The sequence below is a fragment of the Talpa occidentalis genome, unplaced genomic scaffold (assembly GCF_014898055.3).
Source record: "Talpa occidentalis isolate TD23 unplaced genomic scaffold, MPIMG_talOcc4v2.1 talOcc4.4, whole genome shotgun sequence".
In the NCBI taxonomy this organism is placed as follows: Eukaryota; Metazoa; Chordata; class Mammalia; order Eulipotyphla; family Talpidae; genus Talpa; species Talpa occidentalis.
The window spans coordinates 38,565,515-38,588,409 of record NW_023604295.1 but is presented as its reverse complement, the minus strand read 5'-3'; the positions used below and the strand labels follow the sequence as shown (position 1 = coordinate 38,588,409).

Below are 22,895 nucleotides of genomic sequence, written 5' to 3'. Positions count from 1 at the left end.
ATTTTAAATGCTAAATGGAACTTAAACATTCAGTTTCTGCATTTTAACAGAATCTCTAATTGCCTATATGCAAATCTGTGACTGATTTGGAACTGAGAACTTGATGGTAGTGTTGCAAAAGATTTCTTTAAAGAAAAGAATAAAAACCAGAGGATAGACACTAATTCCATTAGCAGACAGTATTTATTAATAAAAACTCATCTGGCCTAACCTGTAAAGCATCTTGTAACACTATACAAAATGGGCCAGTTTCTGGGAACAGTGTTCTTGCAATTTAAATTACAAAATCCTCAAAAGTCAATATTTGTGTAGCACTTTACACTTTGCAGTGGACTCCCACATCCATTAGGGATGTGCCGGTGTGGGGCACACCATAAAATGACACTGTAAAATGACACACAGGCCGTTAGTCCACCCTCCCCTCACTGCAGAGGTAGGTGAAGTGAGCCTGCCCAGGAGCAGTGGCTGCAGACCTCAGCCCCAGTGACCTGGTTCCAAGTCAAGTACTAAGAGGCATCTCAAAGTAGCTTCTTTGAGCAATAATGATTGTTTGCAGCAATAATGAGCTTCTTTGCAGAAGTAATGATTGTTTGATAGTTTTATAATAAAAAGCAGATTTTTGGAAAGGTGTTGGCAGGAATGAAAGAAGCATCTACTGCTAATATCTAAATCGTCGCTCACCATTTTACTGAAATTAAGAAGCTAACAAATACATGCTTTTGAAAATTATCAGAAGGGAGATGTCGGCAGTAGTGGATTAAATTATTTTCCTGCATCTACTCCAGCCCCAAATTGTGCTTTACAAAGAGACCTTACCTTACGGAAGCTAAGAAACACCCTGCTGTTGTCCCTTTCTAACAAATTTGGGGCAATTATGAGCAAAAACCTTGGTACTCAGTTGTATTTACATTGAATTGTATTGCATACTCCATTGCTGGCTCCACAAGTTGCTGCTAGGAATGGCACTGAGTATCCATTCCATAGTGCTTTGCCTTCAGTCATGATTGAGTCAGGCTCAGGAGACACCTGAGTTAATGCCCTCATTACTCATCTCTGGAGGAAATCCAGCCACAGCAAACACAAGGACATAGAGCAACAGATGCCGAATAATAACAATATGCAAATTAGTCTTGGAAACGGATCCCAGTTCCACTGCACAGGGACTGGAGAAACCAGAGGGCCTAGTGAAAATCAGGCATTGAGCTTCAAAATCATGGCATCACAACACTTGCTTTCTCCTAGCTGACTGGTTGTCATAGAAACCCATGTTTGTAGAGTTTCTGAGTTCATTAGCTCAAAGTGGCTGCTCACATTATCCTACTCCAGTGTTGCTGGAAGAAGTAGGATAATTCAGTTCCATTAAAATAATATTTTCTGAGAACCTACTATATGATAAACTTGGGGGGATACATAGATATATGTATGATCCCTTTCTTCTTTAAATGACCTGATTCCAGGGGCAGACCTGACAAGTAGACCAATAACTGATGGAATGTGATCAGTACAATAATACAGGTGAAATCAGAGAGAGCAATTCATTCCTCCTGGGATGTTGGGGACTTATGCAGTGGAGGTGACTTTTGAGCAGGGCTTTATGTGAAGGATTAGAAAGAGTTTGCTAGTAGAAAACTGGATGAATATTCTGGGGAATAGCCTGAGCAAAGGCATTGAAGGTTACCCAGAATGCTAAGTCTGGAAAACAAATCCAGTGCTATACTATAATGAGTTTTGAGAATTACAGTCAAGCATTATTAACTCATCTTTTACCACTTCCAAATGTGTTCATTATCACCCTCCTAAGCTAGGTTGAGGTTATTATGGCATTGATTCAAGGAGTTTACTAAGTAAGAAAACAACTTAAAGAATTTTATTAAAAAAATAAAGGGTATTTATCTTCTTGAAGGAAACAGCGATCTTCAAGCACTTTAGGAAAACATGTTCAATAATAGAAAATGTTGTAGAGCAGATGAACCTGGGTTTGATTGTTGATCACAACACTTAGTAAAGAAATGATTGTGGCAGGTTACTTTAAAGTTTTCAAGCTCTTTTTAGTTTTGTTTTTTCTCTGAACATTGAAGGTAATATTTTCACCACAGAGTTATTTTGAGGATTAAAAAAAAAACAAACACTATATCTCAAGTGCCTACAACTGTGCCTGGCACATAGTAGCTGCCTAATTTCTAAAGCTATTTAAAATAATAATAATAATTTGAGTCTTTCCTATGCCCAGAGCATTTCTTCTATGACAGTTGAGGTTTATGAATAAATTTCTGATGTGCAAAATAAATCAGTATCATACTGTTGTAGAGCATGATGGGAACTGGAAATAATCCAATTTATTCATTGTCATCTCTTTATAGAAGAAGCAACTTACATGGTAATATATCTTATGGATGGGGTATGTGATGAGCTTGTGGGTAAACCTTACCCACAACTCAGGAATGCTGAGTGAATCCAGTGTTCTTGCTATAGAACCATAGCTGATTATCTCACTATTACCAAATATTAAAATGCCCCCAAAGGCAAGTCTCAGGAAGTCAAGCTAGCACTTCCTGAACAATGTATGTGTACCCAAAAGTGATATATCTTCCCCTTAATTGGTCCAAATGATTGAAATTTAGTTTCTCATGCAAAAATGAAGTAAATACCATATTGTTCTATATAAATATTAACACTGAGTTCATTATGTTCTATCAAGAGAAAAGTTGCATAATTGTGTGTAATGCTTGTCTTAGTTTGGTACACTTGTAACATGAAAAACCATCAACAAAACAGATAAATATAATTTACTCTAAAATCTAGAGAAAAATTTTATATCTGTGTTAGATGAAGCTGTGTTCAAGAACTATTGACAGTATCTTCTGTTTAGAAGTATTCAGGTAACTGGCATCTGTAAGGATGCAAGAGGTCTCCCTTCAGTTGATGGTGCCCCTGAAAGTTAGTATGGGACCTGTGTGGACAAAATCCCTCTCATTGCTGCCTTCCTGTCTTTGATTTATCCAAGGAGAGGTGCTTCCATTCTCTTTGAACTACACCTCCAGAGAATCTTTCCATTTGATATACTCAGACAACTGCTTTTCTGACCATAACTTTCTTAATAATCACTAACACTCATTGGGGTTTTCCCTAGTAATGAGTACTACACAAGAATTCAATAAGATAAGCATTAACTAACTAAAAACAACCCTGTAAATTACATACTGTTAGTATTTCCACTTTCTGATGAGGAGAAAGGATTTAGGCTACAGAACTTGTCAATGGTAGCACCAAGATTCCAAACAGAGCAGCAACACTCCAGCCTGTATCCTTATCTAATATGAAAACCCAGCAGTTTGTAAATGAGGGGAATGATTGTCCCACATACAACCAAAGTACAGCCTAAATATTGATAGGCTTTTACATGGAAAACCATTTACAGATCAAGGTCAACTTCATTGTTTCACAGACAGGAAAACAGAGGCACAAAGTGGGGAAATAAACTGTTTGTGGTCTCACTCTTCTGTCCCAGTCTGATGGTACCTCTTTAAGAAGTAAAGGCTTGGTTGCTTAGCTAAAGTCTTTGGGGGCCAGTGACTGTGCATTGTTTTGTCTAGAACTGAAATCTTTTTTAAACTGATGAGCATATTTGCTGCTGTAGGTAGTGGGGTTGGGGCAGGGAAGAGAAGAGAAGCATCAAAACTGGAACTTGAGTCTTTGCCTAGAGTTGTTTTGGCTGTGACAGCAGGCTTGGCAGGTACTGTATGGATATCATGTGGTTTTCAAATTATGCACCCTCTGAAATTTAAACATTGTCTTTAAATTTATAGCAATCAGTTAAGCTACACAACTTAGTGGAGGATCACAACAAAGTCCAGGTTATGATCATCGTAAAAAGCAAAGGTAAGTGATATGCCCTGCCATCTTCAGCATCCTAGTATTTAAGGGTGGAATCAGTCATATCTGTATTGGTTGTAAGTCAAGAAGAAAATGTCTTCTTGAACTTAGGTCTGGGGCTAAGGTTAGACAAAAACAAAGCATCTAAGATGTATCAGGAGGCAAGGTCATGTGCACATTAATCTGCACTCTAGGGCAGATCAACATGTTCTTGAGAATGTGCACCTTATTGAATTTTGCACTTAGCTGCCTCTCATGCTTCATTTTGTCCTAGTCTTGAATAAACTGTACCTACTCAATATCCAGGTTACTTCATATTCCCTCTACCCTCCAGGTAGCACTCGTTTGAATGTTACTCTGTATCCCTTCTTAAGGTGTTTTGATATTCCCAACTAACAGTCCCAAACTGAACTTGCAGGATAGATTTTGATCTGCTATCTGGAACCTAGGCCTGGGGGAGGCTTGTAGATGGCTGGCTGGACACCTGTCATTTGCTCTGAGTTAGATGAAGGATGGTCGTTGCTCTCTGACGGCAGTGAGGAGCTATACTCCAGGGCAGTAGAAGCTGACTGGGTAGTTACAATAGGCCTAGTGCAAGGACAAAGTGTGTCACAGTAGAGTGAGCAGTAGTAAAGGAACACTCCTCTCACCAACTCTCTGGAGTGTCTTCTGTGGGTAGAACATTATCCCTGGTACTAGTATAGCAGTGGGATTTTTTTTAAAGATTTATTTATGCATGCAAGAGCTGGGGTACAGGCCAGAGATGCAGGGGGTGAGAGGATTCACTAGAGACAGAGTGGGAAACAACAGACGACTGACTGAAATACACTGCTGAGGAGAGCAGCGGACCAGACAGGAGAGGTCTGCCTCGCCATGTGGGTTGCTCCCTGGCCAGCCAGGGATCAAACTCATGCTGCAGAGGCTGTGGATTGCTTCATAGTACAGTGCTTAACCCCTTACACCACCAGGGAAGCCCAGCAGTGGGATCTTGTTGCTGATCTAAAGCTTTGTTATGGCTGTAATCCTTGTTCTCTGGAAGTTTGCAACTGAGAGAAAAGATGAGTCAGCAGAGTGGCTTTTGGCAAAGGGTTGCTCACAGTTCTCAGTCTCATTCCTTTTTAAGTTAAGGAAAAGATCACCTAGTCATGGACACTTTACTGTTGTATAGGTTTGCAGGAGCTGGAATCCCGTCTTTTGGTTCCCGGAGACATTCTTACACTTCCAGGAAAATTGTCGTTGCCTTGTGATGCGATTCTGATTGATGGCAGCTGTGTGGTGAATGAAGGCATGCTCACAGGTAGGCCTTTGTCCCAGAGTGTCCTCTCTCCTGTACAACATGAGGCAAATATTAACAAAGCACATCAAAATATACTTACCTTGTTTATACCACGCCCCTGCTGAGATATTGAGGGAGACACATCCAGGCTATTCATGAAGATGGAGACTTTATATATATATATATATATATATATATATATATATATATATATATATATATATATATATAAAATGTTTAACAATGTAAGAATTAAGCCATGATAAATATGAAACTGGAAGTCAAGTCTAATGCAATATGCAATCAGTTACTTGTCCGATGGTTAGGTCAAAATGATGCTTTGAGGGGAGAAGAGTGTGAGAGTGTGATACAAATTCATCATAAATATGAGAATGTCTATACACACATCAAGCAGAACACTACTTAAAGATACCAACTCCAACTATTGGAAAGCCACAGAGATTTATCTAACGCTGAGTTCTATAGATAGATTTTACTGGAAAGAGATTGAGTTGAACCTTTGAGCAACAACTGTAAGAGTTCTGTTCTTTAGAATTTTATCTCCAGTGGGCCTCACTGAACAAAAAAACAGTTTTCTAGTAATGGTGTGAGCTGTCCTTACTCTCATTTGTATTCTGTGATGTCCATGTAAATTTGTATTTGTGTAAATTTGTGTAATAGATATAGATATAAAGCCACTAAGAGTACTACAATTAAATTCTGACACTGACTTTTTGTGTTAATGTCACACTTCACAGGGACATTCTCCCACCCCCCCAAAATATTTTTGTGTCATTAATAAGTGCTATTTATAAAATGTACTTTAGGCTAAATAAATGCATAAAACATAATGAGAAACGAGACTCTACAGCGATACAAAAATAGAAGTTATTTGTCTGTTGTGCTTGCAGATTGTTGTATTTTCCTGTTTCCAAATGGTGAAAAGATGGGAAAAAACATAAACACACAAAACTTTTCAACATCACCTAAATGTAAAGAGAGTCATTATCTATTCCTAAATTGTTCAACACAAGCAGATTTCACATTAAAAATGAGTCTGCTTAATTTAAAATTGAGACAAGAAAATGTAGTAAACATAAATATGTTCAGTATAATTACAAAATACTCCTTTAATGTGTTGAAATCTAACTGCCTTATAATGATAGAGATGAGGATTTGCATACTGATCACATTTTTCATCCAGAATGTTTCCATAGTACCCTGTGTACAAAATGCAAGCCCAGAAAAAACTGTCCCCATGCAAAGGTTTACTATCTCCCATCCCCAACAATCTACTGAAGAAGAACTTCTCTCACTGGCAACAGAGAACAAGGCCACCAGAAGACAAGGAAGGACACATAGCAATGTTTATCCCCCCAGTTCTATTGACGTGGGTATACACCCTTTTCTTGATTCTCAGGAAGACTCAGATAGTTACAGATAAGGGGAAATGGCCAACAGTGCTGTCATCCATCTAATGTGCAGAATTGACCTGAAATAACCAAGGCATTTGCCAGCATCTCTTCTGGCAAATATAAAGTCACCCAGACATCATTTCTCATTTATCTCTCTACTTCTAGGATTGCTTACTTCTGTCCTCACACTCAATGTCTTGAGCATTCTCATCTATCTTTAGTACTCAGAACATGCCATTCTCTTTCTCTCAGGTCTTTCAAGAACACTTTCCTCTCCTCTTAATCTGGGGGGCAGGAGGGAGGGTTGTACTCTTCTTTCAAGTTGTCAATTGTTAATTGCTCAGCAAATTTTTCCTGATCCTGTTCAGGTTATGTCTGTAGCTCACCTAGTACTACTACTAACTTATGCACCTTACTGTATCTTAATTACTTATTATATCCCGTGCACTATATTATATATTTCTACTCATTCCCTGAGCTTTATTAGGGCAGAATTTGTCAGTCTTATTCATTATTATATTCCCAGCACCTAGCACAGTACCTGACACAGAACAAACACAAATATTTGTTGAATGAATGAATGAAGGGGAGGATAAATGAGTGAATGGCAGGGAGATAATAACTGTACTCATGCTATACAGAGCCTTCATTGCCTAGAATAGTGTTGGGTATAATGAGCACTCGGGAATGAGTAAGTGACAACTCTTCTAAAATGGACAGCATTTTAAATTTTACCAAGCCATATAGGTTAGATTTGGGAAACTAGGTGGATCGTAAATAATTCTTTGAAATATAATCATGGTTACCACTCTTTGCATTGCCAGCATTCCTAAAAAGTCCCTAACTCATCAAATAAGCATTAAGATTAATTAGCTGTGGCTTGTATACTTCTTTGAAATTGTCACACACTTGCTTTAAATAACTTTCTGAGTTCACACAGAATCAACAAAACACAATCTTCTTTAGGAGAAAGTATTCCTGTTACAAAGACACCATTGCCCCATATGGAGAATACCAGTTCCTGGAAATCCCACAGCTTGGAGGACTATCGGAAACACATTCTTTTCTGTGGAACAGAAGTTATCCAGGTCAAGCCCTCTGGGCAGGGCCCAGTAAGAGCAGTTGTTTTGCAGACAGGTTAGTAGATTCCACTTGTGTAAATTTAGTCCATGATTGAGGTGGGAGGGTTGGATTAGGAAAATTTTGGATTATAGAGGTCACCACATTCCAGTAATAATAGTCACTCTCTTTTCTAATCAGACCCTTATTGGTCCAAGTTGTCACCATTTCCAATTGAATGGGTCATTTTCAATGTCTTTGTGTATAATGAAGTAGATACAGGAATGAAGTACAGTTTCCTCAAAAGCAACACTATTTTTGTTTTTTTATTTTTCTACAAGTTTCTTCCTTTTTCTTTCTACACCCACTCTAAGTGATTTCCAAGAAAACAGCTTCAACCACTATTATTGAGGATTTTTTTCTTTTCAAAGAGTTGCTGGGTACCTCCACCTACATATACTTCAAAATCTAAAAGCAAATTCATCTTCCTCTATTGCCTCTTTCTGTTAACACAATCACCACCTAGCTGTTCTCTTCTTGTCATTTCACCTCCTCATTCTCTCCCATACTAAGTGGGGTGCCACATCCTGTAGATTCCACAAATACCTACTGAGTCCTCTCTCCTTCATCTCTTGGTTGGTGTTTTGTCCATATCTTCATCATCTCCTGCCTAAACTATTACAACAGTAATACTTTTTAATGGGTCTCTTTCAACTTTTGCCCCAACCTTTCCTCAATCTGTCACCCAACTCACATTTCTAAAACACAGCTTAGAGCAGTTCATATACGCCATGCTCTAAAAGTTTTCATGACTACACATATTAATCCCAATCTTTCACATGACATTGCATGACAACTTCCATAATTACCCCAGCAATCTGTATTCATTCTAAACTCTGTTTCTGCCACTGTGGTATCTTCCATGAAGCACTTTAGTCCATGAAGCACTGATTGACAAGAGATTGAGCAGGGATAAGTGAATGTATTTATTGTTCCTGGTGACTTGTAAGAACAATAAATGTAATTACGATTTAGGTCACAACAATGCTATCTTCATTACATACTAAAATAATCCTATTTACTAAAACTTAATACAGACCATTTTTGGAAACTGTAATAAGGGCTGTTATTCCATTTGTGATTATTTCATGTAGGTTACAACACAGCAAAAGGGGACTTGGTGAGATCCATCCTCTACCCTCGGCCTCTGAACTTCAAACTCTATAGTGATGCCTTCAAGTTCATAGTGTTCTTGGCTTGCCTTGGAGTCATGGGCTTTTTCTATGCTCTTGGTGTATATATGTACCATGGAGTAAGTATCAGGGGAGACACTTAAGCCCAAATAGCCTCAGGAAACACGTGTTTTGCAAGCCAGATAAGATGGTGAGAATTTAGTCAATTAGATAGCAGAGTAGGAAGGGTATGCTAACTTGAGGGAGCAAAACCCAGAGGAAGAACTGCAAGTGGCTCTTCTGGAACTTATCAGAAATGGCCAGGTTCTGCTTCCTGTCATTATACATGACAATGAGCAGTGACAGGAATTCAATCTATAAAAAGTGCTTTACTTTCCATTGAGAGAACAGAGGGCATAACATTCTGAGGAAACCATGCTGACATCTCATCTCAAGCTAGCTTTCTTATAATGAGTTAAATAAAGTCAGTTAGTCATAAGCAAATAGCCCACCAGAACAGTCCATTGCAGTTGATGATCTTGGTATTCTTCATGTTCAGCCTCCAGGTTGCCTTCACCCTGGTACATACTGACCTGCTGATCCTGGTTAATTTGTGGGGGTGTCAATGTCCAACACTCTTTCAGGCATCACTGGGGCAGGTGTCTCAGTTCAGAGCAAGAGTTTTAGTTTAAAGAAAACAGGCCACTAGTTATATAGTGTGTACCTGCAGCCTGTGCTACTGTATGAGGTGCCCTTCTCTTCCTCCCAAGCCCCTCATCAGAACCAGCAGCAATTGAGAGAGAAGTCTAGCAAGGTAGAGATAGAGCTGATTATAGGAAATGTTGAATGGCATGCCTGGAAGTTTAGGCTGTTTGGGGATATTTGAGTGTGTTTGAGAGTACTGAGTATGTCCAGTATACACAACATACCATAAAGTCAATGAATTGCCTGTGTGTTGTGGTTGTATTTTGGAATGAAATTAAATGTACACTTTTACAGAGCTGTGTCCACATTTCCCTTTTTGGCTTCTGAGTGTCTGTTTTTATTTGGACCTCTCCTCTTAGTAGTTGTAAAGGGTTGAAGAGGGAAAGATTGTCCCTAATGTTCTCTGAGATCTTTTGTGGTCCTGAAACCCGAGCTGTTGTGAACCATGCAGGATCTTTTGTAAGACATGCTGGGATCTTAACAGTGTGGGCTTGGAGAAAAAAAGAAAAAAATTGTAAATAAGAGGGTCAAACATAGTTATAAACTGGGTGTGGATGGGTTAATTGCAATCCCCAAATTGGTGGCATCAATATATTCTGTGTATTGCTGGTGGGAGAGGGGAAAGTGGGGGGAGGTGAGTTATTGGTGAGAAAAGATAGTCACAAGAATGCCTTGGCAATGCACATACTCAAACTTGAGCTCTGAGTAGTCATTTCAGTCAAATAACACCCCAGGGAGGATTTCTAAAGCAAGGGCAAATGAAGCCAGACTATATTGGCAAAAGTAGAATGGACTCTGGAAAGTGCAAGGTAGAATATCAAAGCCAGCTAGCCTGGAATTTGAAACAGTGAGCCAATTTCATCTGGAGAGCAGGAAGAACCTGAATGAAAACAAGCACAGGGCCCTCTTCTATGGACCAGGAAGCCCCTGAGAGTGGCCGGGAATGAAGGCCAAGAATGGCCAAGAATGGCCAGTACTCAATAGCCAATGCACATCAAAGGAGCCAGACTAACAATCTCAGAACTTGCAGTCTTGTGGGTCAGAACCTGTAGCTCTTTGGCTGCCTCTATCTGCATTGAATTGGGCTTACGTAGGGCTCAGGGTCAAAACCCCTCTCTGGTTACGGTTGGAAAAAGCAGGAAATGACGGATTTTGTGATAAACTGAGATTAGGCCAAAGATGCATCCAATACCATCGTTACTGAACTTGTATCAGTGTTACCAGTATTCAAAAGAGGACTTTAAGTCTGACCTTATGGTTAATTCCATAAACACGTAGGCAGAGATGTAGAGGATGGACTCATTAATATGCAGAGCATGTGGATAATAAAACAAGGAACGCTGTTTGCATTTTGTTCTGGGCCCCACATTCTGAACTTTGTGAATCACTGGGGACCGGCCAGGGACTCGGACTCCTGGGGAAAGACTTGATAGTATAACAACCCTGGAGGTGGACTAATGAGGGTCCAGAGCCTCAGGCCAAATATCATTTGGCTTTGGAAAAGTTATTTAATAATTTATCTCCTTATCTGTGAAGTAGAGAATATAATAGTATTTAATTATAAGGTTGTAGTGAGGAGTAACCAAATAAAGCATGTAGCCTAAGACATGCCTGTTCTGGAGCACACTGTCCTGCAAGAGCAGGCTGTTTATGGTTGACTTTCCAGTGGCAAATAATACAGGCGAGATGGTGGCAGAATGTAGCTCAAAGCTTTATCGGGTCACCATTCATTCCACAGTGCTGAGCACTTTCTAGGTGTCAGGAAATGTGCTGGATTCTGTATTGAGAGCTGAGTAAGATGAATGTAAAGATGACTCCAAAGATAAATGCACCACAGCTGCATCTCTCAGGGAGCTTGTGGATGGGATGGGGAGGGGGGTCAACGAGAGACTAACCAACAGTCAAACCCCTGTGTGAAATGTTACAACTCAAGACTAGTTTCAGTGCCCTGGGAGTCCACAGAAGGTGTGGAAGTATGACGAGGGGGATGGGATGGATGTTTTGGATGGAGAGAGCACCAATTAGAGAGAAACAGAGCTAGAAAAGGCGAGGGTGGCTGTAACAGAGACAAGTTGTTCATCCGTGGGTGAAGCCAAGGGAATGCATGGCCCTAGCAAGAGAGTGACACACCAGGAATATTTGGAGCTTCTAGGGCTCCTGTGGTGATGCAGGAAATGGTGCCAGGGAGGGTACCAGCTTGCTCTATGAGGCTAACCTTGATGTCTCTCCCTCTCCAGGTCCCTCCAAAGGACACAGCAACCATGGCCCTGCTCCTCCTCACTGTGACCGTCCCTCCTGTGCTGCCCGCTGCCCTGACCACGGGCATCGTGTATGCGCAAAGGAGGCTGAAGAAAAAGAAAATCTTCTGTATCTCCCCACAAAGAATCAATATGTGTGGGCAGATAAACCTTGTGTGCTTTGACAAAGTATGGTCTGAACTTTCCAGGTTGGAGGTTACTGATCTCAGGGCACAGCAGAGCTGGGAAGGGCCTTGGGGAATGTCTGGTTCAGCAGCCTCATTTTACAGATAGGAGCACTGAGGCCCCAGCGGGTCACAGAGTGAGCTTTACTGAATCCTGAGGACGTGGGTGGGCTATCATATCATGAATTTCTTTCCTGTGGCATTTAATATTTTTTGAGGCTGTTTTGGATTTCAAAACAATCTCTTACTGTAATAACTTCATTTGGACTGGCTCTTTCAGGCAAAAAATATAAGGATGTTTCTGTTCCCTGAAGTGCTTTGTCCTGTGCTTAAGCGAACATATTTCTTTCTCCTCTGCTGCTTCTTTTAAGGAAAGGGAGGGAGTAAACAATGCCTGTGTCTATAAATGGCCCCTCATTTCTCCTTTGCTCCCCAAGTGTCAGGATTAGGGAAGATTCTGTCTGCTCAGAGTCCTGAAAAGGTGGCAGAGAGGATTTTGTTCAGATGGGGAGGACTGCTGCTGATGGATGGGCCCTGAGACTCCTCCTGGTGGCTCTCCCATGGGGACCTGGAGGGAATTCAGCTTGGTCATCTGTTGTTGGGATACTCCCTCCAGGTAGGTAGGCCAGCATAGTCACTGTAGGGGCTGTGATGCAGACAGTATGGCTAGGCCTCAAAATGTCTTTAGTTCTATTGCATTTGAAAAACTAAACCCACACAGGCAGAAAGGCCCACTCATGAGATACTGCAGGTTGTTGAGGAGGTTACAGTTTAGCTAACAAAGCGGATAAAACTGAACAGTAGACAGTGATAATGGCAGCCCAGACACGTGAGCAAAGCATGGCAGTGCGGTCACCTGTCACAAGCAGGGGTCACCTGTGAATGGTGGTTTCAATTGTTCTGTAGAAGGTGAGCAGTTCAGGAGCACAGGGATGCTAGGGCCATAGCATGTGGGGAACAGAACAAGGGGTCTGGTGAGAAGGTAGCTATTTTGTAAGAAATATGGTTGGAGAGGATTCCAATTGCTCAGGGCCTGATATGTCAAGGTGAGAGGGGGACCCCTTGTCATGAAGGAAAACAGGAGCCCTTATCACCCTCCTTTTTTGTGGTGCCTTTTATTTATTCCATCTGTGGGAAATGGTGAGAAGGGACTGTAGAGAAGTGGGGATGAAGCAGGAGGTTCCCTGGGGACTGTGGAGGAGAAGATGGCTCCCTGTCCTAGACAGTGAGGGCAGGAAGGCGAGTGGAGGTGCCAGCTGGCAGTGGTATAGCTCTTAGGTTATTTGAGTTCAGTACTTTTGTTTTCTTGGCAAAGAAACTCAATCACCACTAGTCAGGAACTAGTAGGGTTAAATTAACAATAACTTCATTCTAGATTCAGGGCCAGATAACACCTTAGAAGCTTCCTGATAGGGATTCCCATTACTTGCCCAGCAGCTTCATGGGCACTTAGAACATAGGAGGGAGATTGCTTTATTTTTAATTTTTTAATTTTATATATTTTTTTACATCACTTTTCATTTTTGCACAATGTATGCATTTTCATCTTGGTTATAGTCCCCATACAATTCCCACCCACCTTATTTTGACCCTAATCCCTCCTCCCCTCTCACCCCCCTCAAGTGTGTGTCTGGTTTATAGTTGCTTGTTGATTTTGATTTTTACTTTATTATAATTAGGTTTTTTTCCTGGTCCCTTATTTAGGTTTTCTAAATTCCTGGTATGAGTGAGACCATCCTGTATTTTTCTTTTTCTTTCTGGCTTATTTCGCTGAGCATGATCCCTCCCAGCTCCATCCATGTTGCTGCAAATTGCATGAGTTAATCTTTTTGGATTGCTGAGTAATATTCCATTGTGTATATGTGCCATATCTTCTTGATTCAGTTATCTATTTTTGGGCATTTGGGTTGTTTCCATAGCTTACCTATTGTAAATAGTGCTGCTCTAAACGTAAGGGTGCAGGTGCCCTTTTGAATTAATGTTTCTGTGTCCTTTGGGTAAATACCTAGGAATGGAATTGCTGGATCATGTGGAAGCTCCATCTTTAGCAGGTTGAGGAATCTCCACACAGCTTTACGTGGTGGTTGAACCAGTTTGCACTCCCACCAGCAGTGCAGGAGGGTTCCTTTTTCTCCACATCCTCGCCAACATTTGTTGTTGCTATTTTTTTCAATATGTGCTATTCTCACTGGTGTAAGATGGTATCTCATTGTAGTTTTGATTTGCATTTCCCTGATTACAGGTGATGTTGAATTTTTTTTGTATGCTTATGGCCATTTCCATTTCCTCTTTGGAGAGTTTCTTTTTAGCTCCTCTGCCTATTTTTTGACAGGATTATTTACTTTATTTTTGTTGAGTCTCATCAGCTTTTTGTAGATTTTTGTGATCAGTGTCATTAGTGTCATGTGCAAAAATTTTGTCCCAATTGGTGGGGTGTCTCTTTGTTTTGGTTACTGTCTTTTTTGCTGTACAAAAGCTCTTTAATTTGATGTAGTCTCAGCTGTTTATCTTTGCCTTCACTATTACTCCTTTGGGTGATGTGTAAAGATGTAAAGATGTCTTTGAGGTGCATGTCATGTAATGTTTTGCCTATATTTCCTTCTATATATTTTATGATTTCAGGTCTTATGTCTAGTTCTTTATACCATTTAGAGTTGTTTTTTTTTTCCCACATTTGCCTTTTATTTTTTAATTTATTCATTTTTTTTCTTACATCATTGTTCATTTTTGTGCAATATTTGATTTCTCCCCTCAGGTGTATTTCCCATAATTCTCCCACCACCACATCACCTGTGAACCATCACCTTAGTCCCTTGTGCTTTTCCTTCCCTATTTTTTGTTTTTTGAGGGGGAAGAAACATAACTTTTATTTATTTATTTTATTTTTTATTTTAAATGTGAGGTTTATTTTCACAAAATTATATTAGTTTAACATCCACTGGGTCTAATATTGCTATTTTATTATTTTTTTTAATTTAAATTTTATTTTTATATTCCCCATAAAATTACAACCCCCTTATTTTTATCCCAAGCCCTCCTTTCCCCACCCCCACCCCCAACCCCCATAGAGTGTCTCTTGTTCATAGTTATTTGTTGATTTTGATATTTTCTTTCTTATAGTTATTCTTTTTCCTGGTCCCTTATTTAAGTTTTCTAGATTCCTGCTATGAGTGAGACCATCCGGTGTTTTTCTTATTCTTTCTGGCTTATTTTGCTGAGCATAATCCCTTCCAGCACCATCCAAGTTGCTGCAAATTGCATGTGTTTATCTTTTTTGAATGCTGAGTAATATTCCATGGTGTATATGTACCACATCTTCTTGATCCAGTCATCTATTTTTGGGCATTTGGGTTGTTTCCAAATCTTAGCTATTGTAAACAGTGTTGCTATAAACATGGGGTGCAGGTGCTCTTTGGAATTGATGTTTCTGTGTCCTTTGGGTAAATACCTAGGAGTAGAATTGCTGGATCATATGGAAGCTCTATGTTTAGTAGGTCAAGAAATCTCCACACAGCTCTCCATAGTGGTTGGACCAGTTTGCACTCCTACCAACAGTGCAGGAGAGTTCCTTTTTCTCCACAACCTTGCCAACATTTGTTGTTGCTAGTTTTTTTTTAATATGTGCCATTCTCACTGGTGTCAGATGGTATCTCATTGTAGTTTTGATTTGCATTTCCCTGATGACAAGTGATATTGAACATTTTTTCGTATGCCTGTTGGCCATTTGCATTTCCTCTTCAGAGAAGTTTCTTTTTAGCTCTTCTGTCTATTTTTTGACTGGATTATTTTCTTTGTTTTTGTTGAGTCTCATCAGCTCTTTGTAGATTTTTGTGATTAGTCCTTTATCATTAGTGTTGTGTGCAAAAATGTTCTCCCAGTCAGTGGGGTTTCTCTTTGTTTTTGTTATTGTCTCTTTTGCTGTGCAGAAGCTCTTTAATTTGATGTAGTCCCAGCTGTTGATCTTTGCCTTCACTATCACTGCTTTGGGTGATGTGTCTGTAAAGATGTCTTTGATGTGCATATCATGTTGTGTTTCGCCTATAGTTCCTTCTATGTATTTTATGGTTTCAGGTCTTATGTCTAGTTCTTTAATCCATTTTGAGTTGGTTTTTGTGCATGGTGTTAGGTAGTAGTCAAGCTTCATTCTTTTGCATGTAGCGACCCAGTTTTCCCAGCACCATTTATTGAACAAACTTTCTTAGCTCCAATGTATATTCTTTGCTCCTTTGTCAAAGATTAGTTGATCATAAATCTGTGGGTTTATTTCTGGATTTTGTATTCAATTTCATTGGTCTCTGTGTCTGTTCTTGTTCCGATACCATGCAGTTTTGATGATTATGGCTTTGTAGTATAGTTTGAAGTCTGGGTGTATGATGCCTCCATTCCCTTCTTTTTTTTTTCAGGAGAGCTTTGGCTGTTCAGGGTTTTTTGTGGTTCCATATGAATTTCATCAATAATTGTTCTATTTCTTTGAAGAATGACATTGAAATTTTTATTGGAATAGCATTGAATCTGTAAATTGCTTTTGGTAGGATGGCCATTTTGATAATGTTTATTATTCCAAATCATGAGCAGGGGATGCCTTTCCATTTCTTTGTGTGTTCTTTTATTTCTTTTAACAGTGTTTTATAGTTTTCTTTGTATAGGTTCTTTACCTTTTTTGTTAGGTTTATTCCAAGTATTTGATTTTTTTTGTTTCAATAATAAAAGGGATGGTTTTCTTGATTTCTTCTTCTTCAGATTTATTGTTTGTGTATAGGAAGGCTACTAATTTTTGCGTGTTGATTTTGTATCCTGTTACTTTACTAAACTGATTTATTTGTTTGATTAGTTTTTCTGTGGAGTTTTTGGGATTCTCTATGTATATTATCATATCATCTGTGAATAGTGATAGTTTAACTTCTTCCTTCCCTACTTGGATTCCTCGTATATCTTTCTCTTGTCTTATTGCTTGGGCTAGGACTTCCAGTATTATATTGAAAAGATTCCTTTATTTCTAAAACTAATATTTCTAGAGGTTGTCACTTGAGTTTCCTTGTACAACTGTCTCCTCTTCCTCACCTGCTCCTTTGCTGGACTATTCGAGAAAGTGCTCCTCAGCATATTAACCAAACTCCATATGACACAGGGCCTATTACATACAAAGAACTCTTTATGGGGTATCTGAAAATTAAGAAATCTAATCCTGAATTTGACACAACTGTTCTCTGTGACTTTTTATGATAAGAAGACTGAAACTAAAATTATCTCTGTTTCTCTCTAGCTTTCACTTTATAAAACTTTACCAGCATGATGTTGGAATAAAGCACTCCACATTAATTCAACTTCCATCTAGTGTTATTTCCTTTTAGAAGACATTCACACTGGGCTTCTGAGTATGCATTTGTTCCCAAATATATTTTGATTTGTGTTGGTTTGTTTTAAATTCTTTGAGACCATTACTTTTTTTTTTTTCTATTCATTTCAGTCTGGGCTAGTATTTATGCTAAGAACTTTTCTTTTTCTATCTTATTACCTTTAGAACCTCAGCTATAATTCAGTTTTCTTTCTATTTATGGTTGCTCTTATTGTATAAGGGTCATTTTCATGTAGAGAAATAACGTGGTCCCATTTCTGTTTTCCTATGGTATCATCTCTGTTTTCATGTTCAAAATATCGATATTTAAGATCTAATCATCTGGAAAACATTTCAGTTTGAATTAAGTTAAGCTAACTCTTTTTGAAATGAAACAACTCAAGGGGATTTAGAATCTAAATCAGAGGTTGGGGACCTTATAAAATGCAGGAGGGAAATGAAACAGATTTTTCTTCACACAATCATATTACCTATCTTTGAAGAGAAGGAATGAAACAAAGATTCCTTAATTCTTTAAGCTAGAAGCTCAGTATGGGCTTTGTCCTTCTACATGCTTTGCAGAATCCTTTTTTTTTTTTTTATTAAATCTTTTTATTTTTTTTTTTTATAGAGGCATGTTTTATTTATTTATTTTGTTTGTTTTGTTTATACATGCACTGGGTACAGTCAGAAGCGCGGGAGGGTGAGAGAATTCACCAGAGCCAGAGCGGGGAGCAGAGCAGGCAGAAGGACCGAAGTACACTGCTGAGGGGAGCAGCGGGCGGCAGGAGAGGTCTGCGCGCCATGTGGGATCTTCCGCCGGTGGCCGGGAAGCAGCCGGGGATTGAACCGGCGCCGCAGAGGCTGCAGGCAGCTTCGCAACCCAGCGCTCAACCGCTGCGCCACCGGGGAGGCCCATTTGCAGAATCCTTTTAACATTTGTAGCCTAGTGGAAGATTCTAGATAGACTGGATTCTGGTTCTTTCTTTCTAACCATTGTATCTTGTAACCTGAAATGTCTCTACCCTTTTATTCAGTTGTGGGAATTGTAAGCACTTAAGTGTAAAACATTTTGCTAATGTTATGTGTTGTAAATTATAGAAGACAGTATTTGGTAGAAAACAAGAAACTTCAGTGTCTGATAGAGAGATGACCTTATGAAACAAGTATCTGTTGAAGTGGATATTCCCCAGTGCTTGCTAATGCTCTGGTCCCTCCTCACAGAGCTGAGCAGCTGTAGTCAACTCCTTAGCCTGGCTGGGTGTTAAGTAGAGTAAGGATCCTTCCACATAAAGTCACAAGCCCTGTAATTAATGATTGACTGTGAAGTAATGAGCAAATTAAAAGTGCTGTGATGGTACTCAGTTCCATTTTGCTTTCTCTGTTACATTATCTGACAAATACTCTCCCATAATAGAGCAAATCAAATCTCCCAACCTTTTTCCACTTGATCTAACAATAAAGCCTATTCATGGGCATTAATTAATATTTATTATTAGCACTTCATTACTCTCTGTAGTCCCAAGGCCCTTTATCAACATTTCATTACCAATCTGGACAGTCACCATGTCACCCGTATTTTTAGAAAATTACTGTGAACCAGATGGCAGACTATGAATTAAATAGTCTTGAAAAGAAAGAAAAAAATTCTGCCGAGCTCTGCTTTAGAAAGACAGCAGGTGCCAACTGAAAAGTCAAACTCGAGCTAGTTCTTGTTGGATTTTCAACCACTGAACCTCTCTCTTAACAACTGTGACGACAACAAACAAACAAAACCAAAACAAGCACTTGCACTTTGTTGTCATAATTAGTAAGGAGAATCATCTAATTACCAACATGGTCCTATGGGAATCTGTTAGCACCTGTTGAAGTCTTTCTCCAGGTACACATCTCTGATTTCAAATGTCATGATTATAAACGAAGGGCATTGGGCAACCAGGACTTGAATTTCTTGGGAGCTTGGGTGTCTTGTAAATCATTAATGTTTGAAAGCTCTGAAGCTTATGCTAACCAATTCTAATTTTTTTTCAGACTGGCACTCTGACAGAGGATGGCCTGGACCTCTGGGGCACTGTCCCTTCTGCAGACAACTGGTAGGCCCCTAAGTAAAGATGGGATGTGTGACAGTTTGCCCCCACTCAGTGACTCTCAAATCCACTTGCCAGTGTTGAGGGAGGAATGTCACACCAAATACATATAATCATTGGCTAGAACCAACCAGTTCCCAATTATTCTAACTTGTTAAATTAAATGAGCTCTAAGTTCAGGATAATCAGACAGGGAAAGGAGGCCTTCAAACTCCATATGAAAAAATGGAATAAAATGAGTTGGATGATTATGTTAATGAATAAAACAGAGGCGCAAAGAGTGAAATCAGGGCTGTGCTTAATTAAAAACTGCAAAGACATCCTGGGCGGGTAGTGTGGTGGGGGAATCTAGAAAAAAGCACTTCGTCTCCTCCCTCAGAGAGCTCACACTGTGGGGGATAATGAGGAGCACACGCACCCCATTCACTGTGCGAACCAGGCTGTGAAAGGGTCGCTATTGGGGCACAAGCAGCAGAATAGAGAAGAAGACATAACAATGATTGCTTGATATAATAAGCTATCCTGATTTTTTATAATCACAGTGGGTAAAAGATAGAAATTAATTTTGAGAATGAGTTATGTTGGGAAAACCACCTGGAGGTGGTACTAGAAAGGGGAGGAAGCACTCAGAGATGCTGCCCCTGAACTCAGCTAGAAAGGGGTACAGTGCCCTACCCCTGAAGTTCCCCCAATTTCCTACCTCCCTTCCATGTTGGTCTAGTGCTGATTTCTCAGTCTGAGTGTCCAGGCCTCTGCTCTGGGTGCCTTACCTTGGATCTACATGGTAACTAAAGCTTCTCTGGTTGAAGGTGTCATGCAGGGCACCCTCAAGATGCCTCAGGGCAGCACTGGCCCATGGTAACAGCAGCGCCACTTTGCAGAAGACATGGACTGAGTGTTCCTGGACTCTAACCCACTATGTGTCTCTGCTCCTGGCTGCTCAGTCCTTTGCTACCCAGGCAGGGCCTCTGTAGGCCAGTACAGTGAAAGGGAAAAGGCTATTTGCCGTTTCCAACCCTCCTCTCTCTCCCTGGAAATTTTGGGGGTGAGTAGAAACACGTAGATGCAGTTAGTCTTCCTGTTGGGAGGAGAGGAAAGTGAACCCAGCCAGTCTACTGTCAAGGAGGACAAAGTTCAAGCCTGGAGTTTCATGGTTAAGTAGTGAGAAGTATTTCAGGTTCCATGCATATTATTTTATTTGAAGGGTAAAGGAATCACCAGACAGGTCTCTTTCATTTCTGCTACCTAATTGGTTTAGAGACTTCTTGCTTGGGCATTTTAGAGTCAGCTCTGACAAGTTTGCAGTTGTCATTTCTGAGCCTTCACCCCAATACTGCCACCTCATGGACTGACAGGAATGAACCTGGCAAAATCCCTGTGAGGTAGGCCTAGATTGCTATTATATCCAGCCTTCTGAAATGATGGTATCACTTAGCCAGAGGTAAATTCTGTTGTCAAAATCACATCCATGTCAAAGGAGGGTTATATAAAGAGCAATCTGCAGGCAGAATATTCTAGTTAGAAGTTGAGGAAACCAAGTAAACAAGGGCTGAAAAGCGGGGAGATTCCTGTGCAAGGTTGAAATTGCAAGAAGTTTAACTTGGTTCTGGAAAAACTGCTTAAAGCACATTAGTAGGATAGGTGTAGAATATGTAAGGTAACAAAGAGCTGGAGTAGACAAGGCTTGAATAGCAGGTTTATCCTAGACAGCATGGGAGCTATTGAAAGTTTTGCACATAGGAGTGAGGTGTGCTTGAGAGGTTGAGTGTGCAAAAGGATTTTGCAGAAACTTTAATGAATTATCTTCTCTACCAGTTTCCAGAAAGTCCACAGTTTTGCCTCAGGCAAAGCTTTGCCCTGGGGCCCACTTTGTGCAGCCATGGCCAGCTGCCACTCTCTGATTCTTCTGGATGGGACCGTCCAGGGAGATCTACTGGACCTCAAAATGTTTGAGGGCACTGCCTGGGTAAGGTGATACTTTCTTGCCTCAAAGAAATGAAGACAATTTGAAGAAATCATCACCGGGAGCATTAAAGCTTTTCCAACCTTAGCTGAAAACCAGATAAGATTCATAGTAGTAGCATGAATGAAAACCTGATTCTTCCTAAGTTTCCCAATCTCTGCTCTAAAGAACTCTAAGGGCAACCTGACACAGGATTCCATGATCAAATAAACTTGGAAACTGCTGTTTTAACACAGTTAAATTAAATTTTTGATGGCAGGATTTCTTTAACATGCTGTGGTACAATGTGACTATTCAAGAGGACTATGATATGCAGCATTTACCAAATCTATTTGATCACAAAAACCTTATTAACAGGCCAGAATGTTGTGCAAATAGTCTCAAAAAATTCTCTGTGAAATAGGAGTCTGAAGTAGTACCACCCAATCCAGTAGCCACTAGTCACATGTGACAATTGAGCAGTCAAAATGTGATTTAATTTAATTTTTTTTAACATAATTTAATTTAAATTTGAATTGCCACAAGTGGTTAGTAGCTATTATATTGAACAGCATATATAGAGATCCCAGACTGGAAGACTCTGAGTACAGCTGATGAAATTTTCTGAGTGTGTGAATGAAGAAACCCTTCCTGACAGCTGTCATGATGTGGTGGTGGAAAGACCTCTTGACTCCACCGCAAACTAAGATTTGGAGTCTGTCCCTCACCCATGCATCTGGGATAGCAGTGTCTCCTGCATGGAGCTGTGGTGAACATTGAGACCATGAGCGTATGGTTGTAAGCCTGGTAGTGGTAGTGGTCCAGGAAATGGAAGGCATTCATTAGTTAATTAATTATAGTATTCCGTTCTCCAAAAAGGTTATGCAGCTACTTACTAAGATACATAAAATACAGAGCAGCACTTCGGCAGGTTTGTAAAGAAATGAACATAAATGATTTCAGGGGCATAAAGTATACCACACTTAGAGGCTAATTTAGAGATGTCTGGTAGAAAAATGATAGCTTTCTTAGAAGTAAAAGTAGCAGGAATATAGGCGAACAAAATAAGACATCAGTGTAAAAAAATGATAACTGTACAAAACACAACAAAGCAAAAACAATTATAAATCAGAGACATACTACGGGGAGGAGGAGGGAGAGGGATCAGAGGGAGGGAGGGAGCACAGGGGACTGAGGTGATGGTGCATGAGTGCATTGGGGAAGGAAACTTTAGGGGGGGCTACACCTAAAGGGGTGTGGGAGAAGCAAATATTGTTCAAAAAGGAACGATGTAAAAAAAATTAATATTAAAAAAAGAAAAAAAAGAAGTCAAAGTAATATGGGGAGATAAAGGTAAACAGGGACATTTCTGATAATGGTAAGCTAAAATTAGGGCATGAGCTGTAGAGAGATTTTTGACACCAAGATAAACAGAACTCACTTTCCTGGTTTGCAATGGAGAGGAATCAAAATAATTATTAAGAGCAATATTCTTATTAGCATCCTGGAGTTCACACAGGATGAATTGCACAGGGTCATCTTTAGTATATGTGACTTCGATCCTCTTCCCCATTATAAGGAAGTATGCTCTGTCTGTATTGATGACATA

The 22,895-nt window shown here is 39.9% G+C and overlaps 1 protein-coding gene across 2 annotated transcripts in view; it reads left to right on the top strand.

Moving 5' to 3' along the window:
- Positions 1–22,895, top strand: part of ATP13A5 (ATPase 13A5) — a 101,388-nt gene that overhangs the window by 38,102 nt on the left and 40,391 nt on the right. For both annotated transcript variants that reach the window (XM_054700454.1, XM_037525294.2), the window contains 7 exons: positions 3,807–3,879; positions 5,042–5,170; positions 7,531–7,701; positions 8,778–8,935; positions 11,738–11,926; positions 19,289–19,350; positions 21,160–21,310. In XM_054700454.1, the coding sequence (XP_054556429.1) occupies positions 3,807–3,879; positions 5,042–5,170; positions 7,531–7,701; positions 8,778–8,935; positions 11,738–11,926; positions 19,289–19,350; positions 21,160–21,310 (933 nt within the window). The remainder of the gene's footprint in view (positions 1–3,806; positions 3,880–5,041; positions 5,171–7,530; positions 7,702–8,777; positions 8,936–11,737; positions 11,927–19,288; positions 19,351–21,159; positions 21,311–22,895) is intronic.